The 15,976-nt window shown below is 43.3% G+C and overlaps 2 protein-coding genes across 3 annotated transcripts in view; both read left to right on the top strand.

Annotated features, from left to right (window-relative positions):
- RAD17 (RAD17 checkpoint clamp loader component) overlaps positions 1-2,020 on the top strand; it is a 29,971-nt gene extending 27,951 nt beyond the window's left edge. For both annotated transcript variants that reach the window (XM_047795620.1, XM_047795535.1), the window contains one exon: positions 1,277-2,020. In XM_047795620.1, the coding sequence (XP_047651576.1) occupies positions 1,277-1,547 (271 nt within the window). In that variant the 3' untranslated portion in view covers positions 1,548-2,020. The remainder of the gene's footprint in view (positions 1-1,276) is intronic.
- Positions 2,021-2,436: 416 nt separating this feature from the next.
- Positions 2,437-15,976, top strand: part of MARVELD2 (MARVEL domain containing 2) — a 31,606-nt gene continuing 18,066 nt past the window's right edge. The window contains 4 exon segments of the mRNA XM_047795401.1: positions 2,437-2,569; positions 5,639-5,780; positions 6,664-7,827; positions 9,969-10,004. Of these exon segments, the coding sequence (XP_047651357.1) occupies positions 6,679-7,827; positions 9,969-10,004 (1,185 nt within the window). The 5' untranslated portion in view covers positions 2,437-2,569; positions 5,639-5,780; positions 6,664-6,678.

Here is a 15,976-nt window from a genome sequence, read left to right as displayed (position 1 = left end):
AGCTTTTGTAGTGTTCATGGTTTTTTCTGCCTGATGACTTAGCTGTGGAGACCCATCTTTCCTGTTACATAAAAGACGGTGGTGGATGTCTCTTACAGTATCATCCCACTCGGATGTGATCTGGACTCAGACCTTTTATAAGTTTTCTTTTCCCCTCCCTGCCCTCTGAATCAAAGAAAAACTGTCTTCACTGATTCCTTTCCTCCTAAAATGGAATAAAAAGAATGGGAGTCTTCACTGTTTTACTCTTGGTTCAACTACTTGATCTGAACTGGGAGACAGGATTTGTCAGCACTACTTATTACATGACTAGTACTGTTATCTTTCATTTATAGTGACCATATCTCTGATTTGCATTAATAATATTAAATATTAATAGTTAGCTTAATATTACTATTTAATAGATTCATAATTTCCTGTAGTTGAACCTACAACTTATTTATATACATTTAGCTTGTTCCCAAGTTTTATTATCACAGCCTTCTTTGAAGCTAAATCATCATGCCCATCAAATACTATTTATGTAGGATTAATTCCTAGAAATGAAATTCATGGATCAGTGGATATACACCTTTTTGAGGTCTTTGCTCTTTATTGTCACATTGCTTCCAAGAATATTTTACCATTCTTATGCCCATTTACAGTGTTTCAGCATGTTCTTTTCTTCTAACTCTTGCCACTACTGGGTTTTATTATTCTAACGGGTCTGCACTTTGAAAGATGACAATATTATTTTAATTTTCATTTAAAGATTAGAAATTAGGGGTTCCTGCTGTGGTGCAGTGGGTTAAGATCTGGCGTTGTCTCTGCCAGTGAGGATTTAGTTGCTGGCTCGGTGCAGTGAGTTAAGGATCTGGCATTGCTGCAGCTGTGGCATAGGTTGCATCTGCAGCTCTGATTTGATCCCTCACCCAGGAACTTCCATATGCCAGGGGTGCAGCCAAAAAAAAAATTAGAAATTAGGCTGAACAATTTATTTAGTAGACATAATTCTATAAACTGTTGATATTTTATACCTATTTTTTCTGTGCTATTCTTTTTGGAAGAACTCTAGAGATATTAACTTGTAAGTTGTAATGATTTATTCAGTTTGTCATTTACTTTGTAGTTTTGTTTATATTTGTTATATAAACCAGAGCGCCTAGCTAAACAGTGAGCCCAAGGAAGCTAAATGAGAGACTATAGGAGATGGCTTCAGATTCATCACACTTATGGTGTAATTAAAAGAAGTCTCCTCTTTTGATCATTATTAATGTCTGTGTTATGAATCTGGCAGATTGAAAATGGAAGCCCTGACTGACAGGGAACATGGAATGATAGACCTGGACAGTGGGGATGAAGCCCAGCTTGGTGGAGGGCAGCCTACAGAGGAAGCACTGGGTGAACCCACTCCATCCACTGAACCTGAACCTGAACTGCTGTCTCTTCCTTTGAGTCAGAATAGTGGGAGTGAACTGCCCGCCAGCCAACCTCGGCCCTTTTCAGCCCAGGGAGACATGGAAGAAGAAGACATGATAATAGAAGACTATGAGAGCGATGGGACATAGAAAGCAGCCTGCCCATGAGGTTGCTGCTTGACAGATTCATATTCATGTTATTCAGTACTTGAACAGAGATAACAGACTTCAGGTGAATTACAGTTTGTTAATTCTTTCCTCTTGTATTTCAGCATAAAGAACTGACTTCTGTGTGTTGAGGTAAATGGAAGATCAAACCATCAAATAATCTTTTTTTTCTCTAGTATTTATTTAGTCTTGTGAGTGGCTTTTGGAGAGGGGATCAGTGTGTTTATCAGAAAATGTGAAGGAATAGTTCAGAACACAGAAACTCTGGGTTGTAAATAAGAATTATAAAACACTTTAGGATGCAATTATAAGTGTAAATAAACTTCGTGCCTTAATCACAGTTTCTGGTCTCTAGCTTCTCAGATAACCATTTTTATATGTTGTACAGTGGATATTTTAGATGCTTTCTGGAAACTATTTACATAATTTATGTCAAAATTAAAATGTTGAATTTCTTTTTTGTTTCTCCTGTCTTTTAGTACTTCCTAACACTCAGGTCTATACCATGTGTTATTGGGCACAGTACACAAGACTCCATCTAGTGCCAAACTTTTTCAAAGATTGGGAAGGAAGGGGGTGGCAACCTTGCAAAGAGAACTAAATCACACCCTGGACGACCTTTCCATAGCTCTCCTAGCGGAGCCTGGCCCACAGCTATCGCTGGGAGGTGCGGTGCGGGTGGGGAGGGCTGGGGGCACCAACCCGCCCAGGCCCCGGGCGGGAGTCCAGCCCCACAAAGCCAGGCGGGGCGACGCTCGGCCCGGCCCCGCCCAGTGAGCCCGAACCAGGTTTCCGAGCCGCGGACTGTGCGCGAGCGCTTCCGCCAAGCAGGTGAGTGGGGAGCGAGGGCTGGGGCCCACGTGACCGCGACGCGGGCGGGGAGGGGCCGGCGGACCCCGGGGAGGGGGCTCTCGTCCTCCCTCGGCCCCTCGGAGCGTCGCGGGCGCGGCGGGCTTGCTCCTCAGCCCCGCCATTACCTGCGGCCGAGACCCGCCGCCGGCGAGGTAAGGAGTGCAGGGCCGGGGCGGGGCGGGGAGGGGCGGGACCGAGGGCCCTCGGCCAGCCTGCTTCCATTCGGCGGACACAGGTGCTACTTCTGGCTGCGAAGCCGCCGTCCTTCCGGCGCGGGGGTCCCTGGTATCCCGACCTGGGCACGTCCGGTCCGACTTAGTTCCGGCGACTCTAGGGCGGAATCTTGCAAGACGAAGACTGCAATTTCACTTAGAGGCGCGGGGACACTCACCTGGGTGGGCAGAGGTGCGAGTGAACAAGGTCGGGTGGGGCCGAGGGCGGGGCGCCGAGCCGCGGCTTCGGGAGAGACCCCCGACGGAGATGCTCGGTAGCCCGGAGCTCTCGCTCAAGGGTCCAGTTAAAACCGCGGGGGCTCACCCAGCCCCCTGGAAGCCCAGAGACTGAAATCCTCCCCTTCCTCAGGCCCAGCAAAACTTTAACGCCAGCCAAGCGGTGATTCTGGTGGTGTTAAAGGTGACCAAGCTGAATTCCCGTAACACCTCTCTAAGGAGAAACGTTTCTCCTCCCACTGCCACGGCTTTCTGAGATTTGTGTGCGGCGGGAGTGGAGTCACGGCCCGGGGCGGGGGCTTGAACTAAACAAAGACTCGCTGTGCCTCAGCAGCAGATTCTAAGTGGACTCTCAGTGACACCCGAAAAGATGCCAGGAGTATCCAGATACTGAAATGTGGTAAAATACAATTGACCATTCCCTTCTAAAATTACATAATTTGCTATTCCACAAGTCTTCAACTTTGTAAGTGTGACCTTTTATTTAAACACTGGTAAGGTGATCTAATTCAAATAAACTGCTTTTCGCAGGTGAAGAGCGTAATTAAATCCGTAACAGTAACATGCATTTTTGCCAGTGAGTTAAACGACTGTATATCAAAGATACTGGAAGATATATAAAATGTTCCAAAGTTATTTGTTGTGCTTTTGCCTCTACTAATTTTAGGAAAATATATTTCAAGAACTATAGTAATATTATGCATTCCTAGAATTTAATTTTTTTAGACAACAGATAAAGAGAAAAAAGACATAAGAATAACTGCTAATTGCTATCATTTAGAGACTTTTTCTCTATACTGTTTTTTTCCTCCTACTTTGCAATTGAGCACCATGCTGGGACTGAGTTAATTCTCTAAAATTGGAGTGCCCCATTAGAAGACTCCAGAATTTACACCTCTTCTCCATCTCCACCCGTTACCAAGGTGATTGTTTCTAGTCTTTGGTACCCTTCTGTGGGCAGACTGCCTGCTTGATATCTTCACCTGGACTTCTAAGAGGTATTTCAGACTCTCTTCAGGCTGCTTCTCCCATAGCTTAGCTGGAGGGATGGAGAAATGTTGCAAATGAAATAATCTAATGTGTAAATTCTGCTTTAAAGTAATCTCTTGACAGAAGGCATAAGGTAGGGAGTATGGAGTAAATAGAAGTGGTCATAAGTTGATACTTATTGAAAGTGGTTGATGGTACCTAAGGGCTCATAATACTTTATGTTCCACTTTTTGTTGTGTTTGAAGATTTCTGTAAGAAAAAGTTTTAATTCCTTGTCCATAGAATTTGACCTCTTCTTCCTGTCTCCATTGCTACCACCATGGTCTATTGGATTACAATTGGACCCTTGAACAACACAAGTTTGAACCATTTGTATGCAGGGTTGGTTTTTTTTTTTTTCCAGTAAACATGTACTATCGTAGCACATGGTCGCATTGGTTGAATGCCTGGCTTCTGAACTACAGCTGCAGAGTAACAACTATAAAATTATACTAGGATTTTTGACTTCAAGGAAGTGTGGGCGCCCCTAACTCTTGTGGTGGTCAAGGGTCAACTGTGTTTCAGTGGCCTTCTAACCTGTCTCCCTGTTTTTGCCCTTTTCTCCTGGAAAGTACTCTTAACACAGCATCCAGAGTGATCCTTTAAAAATGAGACAGCTCATGTCACTCCTCTACTCAAAAATCTTCCAGTGGCTTCTCATTTCATTCCCAGTAGAAGCCTTTCTAATGATTTTCAAGCCATAGCGATTCAGATGGCCTCGCTTCTACTACTTACTCTTTCACTCGCTCTGCTGCTACCACGCTGGTCTCCGTGCCTTCGTATTTCTGGACGTGGCAAATACTCCTGCTTTAAGGCTTTTGCACTGGCTGTTCCATCTGCCTGGGACACTTCCCCCTGATACCTACCTGCCTGCCTTCCTCCTCCATCTCCTTCGTTTCTATATTCAGATGTTATGTTCTCTCTGAAGACTTCTGTGGTCACTGTTTAAAATTATAACACTCTGGGAGTTCCCCTCGTGGCGCAGTGGAAACAAATCCGACTAGGAACCATGAGGTTGCGGGTTTGATCCCTGGCCTTGCTCAGTGGGTTAAGGATCCGGCATTGCCGTGAGCTCTGGCGTAGGTTGCAGACGCGGCTCGGATCCCGCGTTGCTGTGGCTCTGGCGTAGGCTGGCAGCTGCAGCTCCGATTCAACCCCTAGCCTGGGAACCTCCATATGCCACGGGTGTGGCCCTCAAATAAATAAGTAAATAAATAGAATTATACCACTCTGTCCACACTACATTCCTTATCCTCTTTCTTAATTTTGTTCGTTGGCATCTGGTATGTTTCATCTGTCTTATCTGTCACCCCCCCACTGGAACTTAAGCTCCATGAAGCCAGATAGTTCCATCGGCTTTGTTCACTGATACATCTTCAGCAAGTCTCATACATCTTACGCATGGCAGGTGCCCAATAAATACTTGTTGAGTGATAGGTCTCGTTTTAGGAAGTAAAACAAAACAAAGCCATAGAAACTTATAAATTGTTCAACACCATAAAGGTGGGGTTACCAACTTTAATTTTGAGAACTTTACAGTGTGAAGCACAATGCCATATGCCCAGTGAGTCTTCAGTAAATACTCACTTATGAGCAATTTGAAGGAGAAATTCACTGTGCCTTAAACCTAGTACTTAACACCAGCAAATGGTTTCCTTCATTTTGTGTATGTGTTCAGGTCATTGATTTCATGAAAGAAACCAAAAGGCTTAATAAAAGTTTTTTCTATGCTTTATTTTTTAGGTGGGTTGAATACCTTCTAGGATACTTTCTGAGTCTCTCCATGGCAACAGGACATCACCTCTAAATGATTGCTCCGGAAAGAATGACATTCGTGGCCATTGCTGCGGCTCTGGGTTGTACTTTCAGGGACTCTTAACCTATGGTGATTTTTTTTTTCCCGAGAATTCAGTTTTTAAAATCTAGTATCAAGGCTATTTATTTTAGAGTGGAAGAAGCAACTCGCCTAATGTGACTTCCCCAGTCAGGAAAGAAAGGGGATCTCCATAGCCTGTGTTTGTCAGACTGCTTCTCCTGGGCCATTCCAAAGCAGACCTGAGTTAATGAAAGTGAAGAGTATTTGCTGACCCATCAAATTCTGGTATGCTCAAGCTCTGAAGTATGTTGGTTTAGATGTTTGAGGAAAGGACTCAGAATGTGTTAGCATCCTGTGTTATTAAAATTTACTCTCCATTTTGATTTTTTACATTTTGTTGTTTATAGGGCTCATAGATAAATTAGGCTTAAATTTTTTTTTTTTTTTTTTGCTTTTTAGCGCTGCACCTTCACCATGTGGAAACTCGCAGGCAAAGGGTCCAATTGGAGCTACAGCTGCCGGCCTACACCACAGCCATAGCAACGCCAGATCCGAGCTGTGTCTGCAGCCTATACCACAGCTCATGGCAACGCCGAATCCTTAACCGACTGAACGAGGCCAGGGATCGAACCTGCATCCTCATAGATCCTAGTTGGGTTTGTTAACTGCTGAGCCGTGAAGAGAACTCTGACTTATAAGTGTTTAAATCCAGAGCTAAGATGGAAAATTTTGATTGCCCTTATAATCTCACAGAGTGATGACTGTATCCCTGGCTAACATAGTTATTACGTATGTGAACATATATTTATGTTGTCACTTTTAGAGATCATGATAATTAGATATGATCATATTGGCTTCCAGCATATGATCTTTTGCTACCGAGTGAATAAAATCAGCATCACTGAAAGGATAAATAACTAAGCATAAGTGATAGCTTTCATCTTGGCCCCAGGTGTGAACCTCGCAAATGTCGTCCAATGACGGAAGACCAAGGAATCGGGACAGGCACTACGACGAGGTCCCAAGGGAGGTGGACTCTCGGGATGGCACCGTAAGAACCTTCCAGACGCTTCACAACAGCGAGCTGGCCGTGAGCGCTGATCCGTTGCCACCACCCCCTCTCCCATTACAGCCACCATTCGGCCCAGACTTCTACTCAAGTGACACAGAGGAACCAGCCATCGCACCGGATCTCAAGCCGGTTCGGCGCTTTGTCCCTGAGTCCTGGAAGAACTTCTTCAGAGGGAAGAAAAAGGACCCCGAGTGGGATAACCCGGTGTCTGACATCAGGTACATCTCTGATGGAGTCGAGTGTTCTCCTCCAGCCTCTCCTGCCCGAGCAAACCACCATTCACCCCGCAACTCCTGCGAAGATCCTCACGGCGGGTCCCTGGGCAGCTGCGCGTCCCGGAAGGAGGCTGAGGCCATGTTTCCCCACGACCCCTACGGGTCCCTAGGGCGACACACGCACACCGCCCGCACCTACAGCGAGAAGGTGGAGGAGTATCACCTGAGGTATTCCTACATGAAGTCCTGGGCAGGCCTGCTGCGCATTCTGGGTGTGGCGGAGCTGCTGCTGGGGGCCGGCGTCTTCGCCTGTGTCACAGCCTACATTCACAAGGACAGCGAGTGGTACAACTTGTTTGGATACTCGCAGCCCTACGGCGCGGCAGGCGTCGGCGGCCTGGGCAGCATGTACGGGGGCTATTACTACAGTGGCCCCAAGACCCCCTTTGTGCTCGTGGTTGCCGGCTTGGCTTGGGTCACCACCATCATCATTCTGGTGCTTGGCATGTCCATGTACTATCGGACCATCCTTTTGGACTCGAATTGGTGGCCCCTCACTGAATTTGGGATCAACGTCTCCTTGTTCATTTTGTACATGGCTGCAGCCATCGTCTATGTGAACGATACCAACCGAGGTGGACTCTGCTACTACCCGTTATTTAACACACCAGTGAACGCGGCCTTCTGCCGGGTGGAAGGAGGGCAGATAGCAGCGATGATCTTCCTCTTTGTCACCATGATTGTGTATCTCATTGGTGCCTTGGTTTGCCTGAAGCTGTGGAGGCACGAGGCGGCCCGGAGGCACAGGGAATACATGGAACAGCAGGAGGTAAGGGCTTTCACAAACTTTGCTCTTTTTTCTGGCTCTGTACGCACCCTCCTGAAATACATATAGTTCTCAAAACAAAGTGCTTTTTTTTGTTTGTTTTGTTTTTATCAGTGAGCTAAAGTTCAAAAGGCTTAGCTCATGGTCTAACGTGTTCTGACTAGGGTGACTCTCTCTGGTGTGTCTGCACGTAGGCACCAGGGATGTTAAGATAATGTAGAGTTTGTTGGTTGCGTTATTGTCTGTCTGACACGTAGGGGGAAAACAGGCCTACTGAATTTCTACAAAAAAGAGTAATAACATATTCAGTAAAATGCACATCTCATTAAATGAGTTTAGAACTGTCTTGATTCTTTAGGATGGTGAGGTTTAATAAAAAAGCGTAATTGTTCAGTTATAGGAGGAAAGCACTCAGCTAAATTCTATGATGAGTCCTACTTTCTTCCAGGGAGTTAAATAGCAATATGATGACCCGCATTTTTCCGAGTCGAGTTTGTTAAGTATCAGGAAGTTGAGTTGTCATGGACATACTCCATGAAAACTCACCCAGGTGTTTTGATGTTTCATCCCTACTTTCCAAAGATAGGATGGGAGCCCTGCACTTATTTCTATTTCTAGGATTTAACTCATTAAATATAAGGAGGAGGAGAATTAATACTAATAGTGGTAATAAAACCTGGAGGGTAAGATTATATTAAAGCCATATTTTTTTTAAAATGTTTGAATGGCAACAAAAATATTAGCCAGTGTTCTGCCAACTAGATGATACCCTGAAATAAGTTTGATGTTTTGCTTTCTTCTTCTAAGAAGGAGTGTTTAATAGGATTTCCTGTGCCTCTGAAATGTCAGTATTACCTTAAATATTTTCTGAATTTTAAGTCAACTATACCATGCATTTTTTACCCCACTTTTCCAAAGATTTCCTAGATGCAATTGCATATAGTGTATATTGGGCAAAACTATAGCTAAAAATGAAATCCTCCTTATTTATTTAGTATTTACTTTACTGCTTTAAAAAAAATCTTATGCCAACTCTAATGGAAAAAATAAAATCATTTAAAAAATCTTATTCGGGGAGTTCCCGTTCTGGGCAGCAGAAATGAATCCAACTAGGAACCATGAGGTTGCTGATTCGATCCTTGGCCTCACTCAGTGGGTTAAGGATCCGGCGTTTCCGTGAGCTGTGGTGTAGGTCGAAAATGCAGCTCAGATCCTGCGTTGCTGTGGCTGTGGTGCAGGCCAGCGGCTGTAGCTCCAATTAGACCCCTAGCCTGGGAACCTCCATATGCCCTAGGTGCAACCCTAAAAGGACAAAAAAAAAAAAAAATCTTATTCGTAAAAACAACAAAACCTGAATAACTTTCTTTCAGGTACCTTATGTGTTCTGAAGAGAACCCTGTACTTTAGTATCATAAATTATATTTATCTTACTAGAATTCAACATAGATCTTAGTTACTTCTAAAAATTTGTCTCAGCACTGTAAGCGTATTTCTTAAATTTACATTTGTATGTACAAAGGAATTTTAAATTCTAATGAGTGTGAAAACCAGGTATTGAAACACACACTTCTTATAATTTTGTGTAAGTTTAATAACAATAGAGTTCTTAATATCTTCTCAAAATCTACATTAACATGACTGTAATTATCCACATAATACTTTTATTTCTTTTCCCTTTCTCACCCAAAACTTGTTGTTTTGAGACTTTGTGTAATGGTTGATTAGACTGGAATCACCTCTGAGGCCTGATTGTGTGTTGCTGTAACTTCTTACATGTTAAAAGATACAATGGTGTGTAGTTTTTTGGTTAACTTTATAATGTAACCATCCCAAATGCTTTAATTATGCAAGATATTGGGAGCCAAGAACAAATAAAATCTCTAGGTAAGTCAAAGCAACTCAGGAAATTCGGTATTTCCAGCTCTGCTCCCTGCTCCTTATTGACGGGGAATTACGGTGCTCCCTCCTCCTCTTGTTCTCCACTGGCCCGTCCAAACGCGGCCAGAGGAGTAGGAGGAACTTCTGTAAAGTCGAGAATCACCACCTGTAAAATTGAGGTTGGGCTGTACATGCTCATGGACAAAAATATTTGCACAGTAGCTTCACACGCCTCTGAAAAGTCATTTTAACTCTTTTTGTTCCAGATAAGTGAGCCATCATTGCTATTGAAAAGAAAAATGGTAAGAATGAAGTTCACATTATGTTTCATCTCTATAGTTTTGTTAAATATTTTCTCTCTTGTCTGTTTATCTTTTATCTCTCTTGTCTGTTTATCTACAAGGTAGATCATCTGTCTGTAAAAGTGTGTGTATCTATTATATTGGGTTTGTAATTGGACTTTCAGCTTTTTTCAGTACTGAAAGGACCAAGTTAGACAGGGCTATTTGTAGCATCTTTTAATTTCATCAGATGAAAGCTGCAAGTGAACGTAGCTGGTTATCTTCATATACTTAAGTTTTATTTTATTTTTGCCTTTTTTAGAGCTGCATCTGAGGCAAATGGAAGTTCCCCGGCTAGGGGTCGAATTGTAGCTACAGCTGTAGGCCTGCACCACAGCCACAGCGACACCAGATCCCCAGCCACAGCTCACAGCAAGACCAGATCCTTAACTCACTGAGCAAGGCCAGGGATCAAACCCTCATCTTCATGGTTACTAGTTGGATTTGTACCACTGAGCCACTACGAGAACACCTTAATTTTTTTTTTTTTTTAAATGAAAGTGATTCTCCCAACTTTTCTTTTGTCTCTTTAAAGTTCTTCTTTAAAGTTTATTGTTTCCTATCCTTCTCATCTTGCGTTCAGATGCCAAATCTGTTATGGCAGGAAAGAAATCCCTGTTCCGCAATTTACTAATTGTGTGACAGTAGACAGTAGACAAGGTACTTACCCTTCCTTCCCATGCCTTGGTTTCTTCATCCATAAAATTGGGATAATAATTTCTACCTGACAAGTTTGCTTGAGAGGATTAAATGAAAGGCTGTTAATAATAAATGATTATTTACATATATGTACTAATTTAATACATTTTCATCATAATTTTACCTCATTGAAAAAGTTCTTTTTTAAGATGTTGGGCATTATTTCTAAGCAAGAAGTTAAGACTACAGCCTTGGGTTTTGTTTGCTTCTTTGAAAAGGGAGTACATTCCCCTGGGTCAAAACTCGAAAGGGTCTCTCATATGATGTCTTCTCTCACGTCTGTATCTTGACTTCCCAGTTCTCCTGTGGAGCTGACCAGTGTCACCGATATCTTGTGTTTCCTTTCCGAAGTGTGTGACATATATCTGTTTTCTTTACTCCCCTTTTATACAAGTGGTAGCCTACTGTCCATACTGTTAGGCCCCTTAATTTTTTTCACTGAACGATATATTTCTAAGATGTTTCCTTATTAGCACACAGGACATGTCTGCAGTCTTTGTTTGTAATTACCTAGTATTGCATTTTTTGGATGTACCGTACTTTATTTGACCATATATTTCCAGTCTCTCACTGTTAAGAACAGTGCTCCAGCGAATAGCCTTATACATACGAGTACAGGCTTGTACATTCTTCCTTCTATATATATACACAAATACACCTCAAAGATAGATCCTGAGAAGTGAATTTCTGGATCAAAAGGGATGTGGATTTTGTTTTGACTGTCAGATGGCCCAATGAAAGTTCTGCTAATTTCCACCCCCAACAGCACTACAGGCTTCTTCCCGCCCCGTCACCAACGGGGAAACGTTGTATCCGCCAGCCTGATAGGTGAAAAACGGTACTAATGTAGTTATAATTTACATTTCTCTTATCAGGAGTGAGGCTGAGCATTTGTCATATGTTGTATTTGCATTTCCTACTCTATTAACTGTCTGTTCATATCCTGTCCAGTTTTTTTTACTGGGTTGCGACTTTGTACAGGTTCTTTTTGTTAAGTGCATTTGTTCTGAAAATACCTTTGATGAGCTTCTTTTTAACTTTATTCTCTATGTTGTAACATACAAATACTGTTTGAAAATGTTTTGTTTGTGTTGAAATAACGGATTTATTAAGCGTATGAACAGCAGCTTGTCCAAGGCATCATGATTAATATATCAGTGTCATCACTAATTCATTCAGTGAACAAACATGCCAATTAGGCTGTGAACCAGTGATATGGATTCAACAAGGAGTATTATCTCCAATTACCAGGGACTTAGCAATCTAGTGAAAAAGAAAAACAGGGAGTTCCCTGGTGGCCCAGTGAACATGTTAACAATTTGGCGTTGTCATTGCTGTGGTGCATGGTCGCTGCTGTGACCCGGATTCTATCCCTGGCCTGGAGAACTTTTGCATGCCGCAGGCATGACCAAAACAAAACAAAACAAAAAACCACAGACCAATGATTAGTACATGGTGATTGTGTTTGAGTGTGAGAGAGAAAGCAAGCAAGAACTACAAAATTAAACTAAGTCACTTGCTTCGAGTTTTGAGTTCCTCTGACATCTCCTGACATCAATTCATGGATTGTAATGTCTCAAATTCAGCATTGTTAATTGGTCAGAGCATCTTTGAGGATCTGTAATTAGCCATGGTTTTTAAAGGGTCAGTTGCATGAAGTGATTTCTGACATGTATGTGAAGTAACCTCAATTTACAGTTGAGTTTTGCTGTGGTTTTCTTGGATAGTCATAGAACTTTAGAAGTCAAGAACTATCTGACCAGTCCTGACTGGCCCTTTAAGGCATGGGACCGGTGAGGCTGGTGTGGGCTGGTCTATGAAATATTGAAGAGTTTCTCTCTCACCAGGCAGCATAAAGCTAGTGTTACAAACCTATACAGTTTAAACATTGTTCATAGAATTAGAGCAATACTGTTTTGTGTGTGTGTGTGTCTTGTTTTTTATTGTATTTTGTTTTAACTTACTGATTCCCTTGTGTTGTAGTTCGTTTTCTGTGTTCAGTTACTTATTCAGCATTTATTTTGTCAGGATCTACATTTCACTTAGACATATTCTAACTCTGATAATGACCATCAGAGTAAGCTAAACAAATGCTTACCTTTAAGTTATCTAAACTATACCTATCAGGCATACCTGAAGCTGTTAAATGGTAGCTGCCTTTAGGAGGGCTGCCTATGGGGGTGGGGCGGGGGGGGGGACAGGGGGAGAGGAATGCTTACTTTTCATTATGTACCCTTTGGCCCTTTTGAATGATATATCCTGTCTCTATATTACCTATTCATTTTTTTTGTTCCAAATAAGTTAATAAATATTCAGAATGCTGATATTTAAATAATTTATTAATTATTTATTACATTGGCCCTTTGAGATTTAAGTGCAAATTCCCTAACTCACCCTGTGCCTGCCTTCCAGTGTTAGTGCAGAGACGTGAATGAGTCTGGCCAGCTGGAGAGCACAGTCTTCCAAATCCAAAGTCATCGTAAGGGTGGCTTTGGCAGATCATTGCCAATACTCTCATTCAGGATTGCCATGCTGGAGTTCCCACTGTGGCGCAATGGGTTGAGAATCTGACTGCAGGAGTTCCTGTCATGGCGCAGCGGAAATGAATCCAACTAGGAACCATGAGGTTGTGGGTTCAATCCCTGGCCTCGCTCAGTGGGTTAAGGACCTGGTGTTGCTGTGGCTGGCATAGGCCAGCAACAACAGCTCTGATTGGACCCCTAGCCTGGGAACCTCCATATGCCACGGGTGCCGCCCTAGAAAAGACAAAAGACAAAAAAAAAAAAAAAGAATCTGACCGCCGTGGCTCAGGTAGATGTGGAGGTGTGGGTTCAATCCCTAGCCTGGTACAGTGGGTTAAAGGATTCAGCATTGTAGGTCAGAACTGCAGCTCAGATTTAGTCCCTGGCCCAGGAACTTCTATATGCTGAGAGTGCAACCATTAAAAAAAAAAAGTTCCAAAAAAGATTGCAGTGTTGCCATAACCTATTGATAAATTCTACTCTCTCAGGGGAACTGATTTGGAAACTCACAAATTTTAGCCTGGTCGGGAATGACAGCCATTACTACATTACAGCCCAGTAAGTGTCCTAAAATAGGAGTGTCCTGGTGGCTCAGTAGGTTAAGGATCTGGTGTTGTCAGTGCTCTTCTTTGGATTGCTGCTCGGGTGTGGGTTTGATCCCTGGCTCAGGATCTTTGCGTGCCATGGACATGGCCCCCCCAGCCCCCAAAAAAGAGCCCTAAAATAATGTTCAGTGCATGGAAAATATCAAGCTTACTCAGACATTGGTTTAGAAGATGGATTTGGGTTAGAAAGATTTCATAATGGAAAAGAGGCCTGAAAACTCCTATGTAAGTAAATTCACTTTCTAAAAGGTGACGCTCTTGTTAAGGTGATGTCAGAACCTGTGGTCAGAATGCTGACATCAGGAGTACACTTCAGAACACTCCCAGGGTCATAAGGGAGGACTCTCTTTACTTTGTGGGGGTTAAAGGGGGTGTGCACTCTGCAGATGTTGACTGCAGCACCCGGCTGGGCGGCGACATCTCACTGAGCTCCATGTGGCAGTGACGCGGCAACAGTGGTCCTTCTTGTCTGGGGTGGAATTTATGGGCCTTCTGGTCAGTCGCTGAGGTAGTGGGATTTATCAAGGGGCTTAAGTGCAGAGTAGAGTCAACCTGAAAGTGTTGGCTGAGTTGGAGGAAGTTGCCCCCAGTGGTACAGTGGTCTTTGCTGTTGTTTTTAGAGTGTGGCTGACTCAGCCTCCACAGTTGGGACAAGATTAAAAAGATCTGCCGGAGAGGTCTAGGCACATCTTTCGGGCTGCCCTGGAAGGCTGCCCTGCTGTGTCGGGGATGTGTTGCAGCAACTCAGATCCTGAGTCTTGGAATAACCAGGAATGACCTTAGGGGAGGTAGAATCCCCATTCCTAGGACTCTTTTGAAAATCATATCAGTGCAGTTAACTTCTGGTCTTTTATGATATGGGAGCTGAATCCAAAGAGCACCCTTTCACAGGCCTCTCTTTCTGGGAGAAGGATCACTGTGGATCAACATATTTAGGTGTATCCAGAGACAGAGGGGCTCTTGTGACTTAATTGAAGAATCAACATTGGGCTTACCAACAAGAAACCTTATGGAAAAGGTCGAATCTCCAGCTTCTCATTGGGTATGATTTTCTCCTGCTCCCTTCCCAGTTCTTAGTGGGGAGGAATCTTAGAAGATCACAGAAGAGGTAGCACAGTGTGGCGAAAAGAAAAAAATTCTTGGAGTTCCCGTCGTGGCTCAGTGGTTAACGAATCAGACTAGGAACCATGAGGTTGTGGGTTCAATCCCTGGCCTCACTCAGTGGGTTAAGGATCCAGCGTTGCCGTGAGCTGTGGTGTAGGTCACAGACGTGGCTTGGATCTCACGTTGCTGTGGCTCTGGCGTAGGCCGATGACTACAGCTCCGATTAGACCCCTAGCCTGGGAACCTCCATATGCCACAGGTGCGGCCCTAGAAAAGACAAAAAAAGAAAAAGAAAGAAAGAAAATAAATTCTGGAATCAGGCAGAACTGAATTTGAATACTACTCTCTGTTATTCTGAGGGAACTTATCCTCTCTGAACTTAAGTATCCTGTCCCAGAAGTTCCCGTCATGGCTCGGTGGAAATGAATCTGATTAGTATCCATGAGGATGCAGGTTCGATCCCTGGCCTCCTCAGTGGGTTAAGGATCCGGTGTCCCCAGGAGCTGTGGTGTAGATTGCCCACGTGGCTTGGATCCTACATTGCTGTGGCTGTGGCGTAGGCCAGCAGCTAAAACTCCAATTCGAACCCTAGCCTGGGAGCCTCCATATGCTGCAGGTGCAGCCCTAAAAAGACCAAAAAACAAAACAAAACAAAAAAGTATCCTGTCCCTTGTTTGGAAATAACTGCTAAGCTGTCCCTTCTTTTGTACTTTCATGAATAAAAATTTTAAAAAGCATATAAGCTCATTTTAAAAAGAAATAATATACAGACATAAAATAATTCAGAGACAGAAACAAATTCTAATAAGTCCCTAAGTGTGGAGTAGATTTTTTTTCTAAACCAGAAAGTCAGAATCTAATCTGTGCATGAAAGGTGACGGCGTGGGGTTGGAATTGGGGTCTATGTATCATTATGTCGTAGGCTCAAAGGAAGGAAAATCAGAAATTGGACAAAAGCACACTGAGACACATGTCTGGCTCTCCCTGTTTCTACCTTGACAGT

The sequence above is a fragment of the Phacochoerus africanus genome, chromosome 1, assembly GCF_016906955.1.
Source record: "Phacochoerus africanus isolate WHEZ1 chromosome 1, ROS_Pafr_v1, whole genome shotgun sequence".
Taxonomy (NCBI): Eukaryota; Metazoa; Chordata; class Mammalia; order Artiodactyla; family Suidae; genus Phacochoerus; species Phacochoerus africanus.
This window is presented reverse-complemented; position numbering and strand designations above follow the sequence as displayed.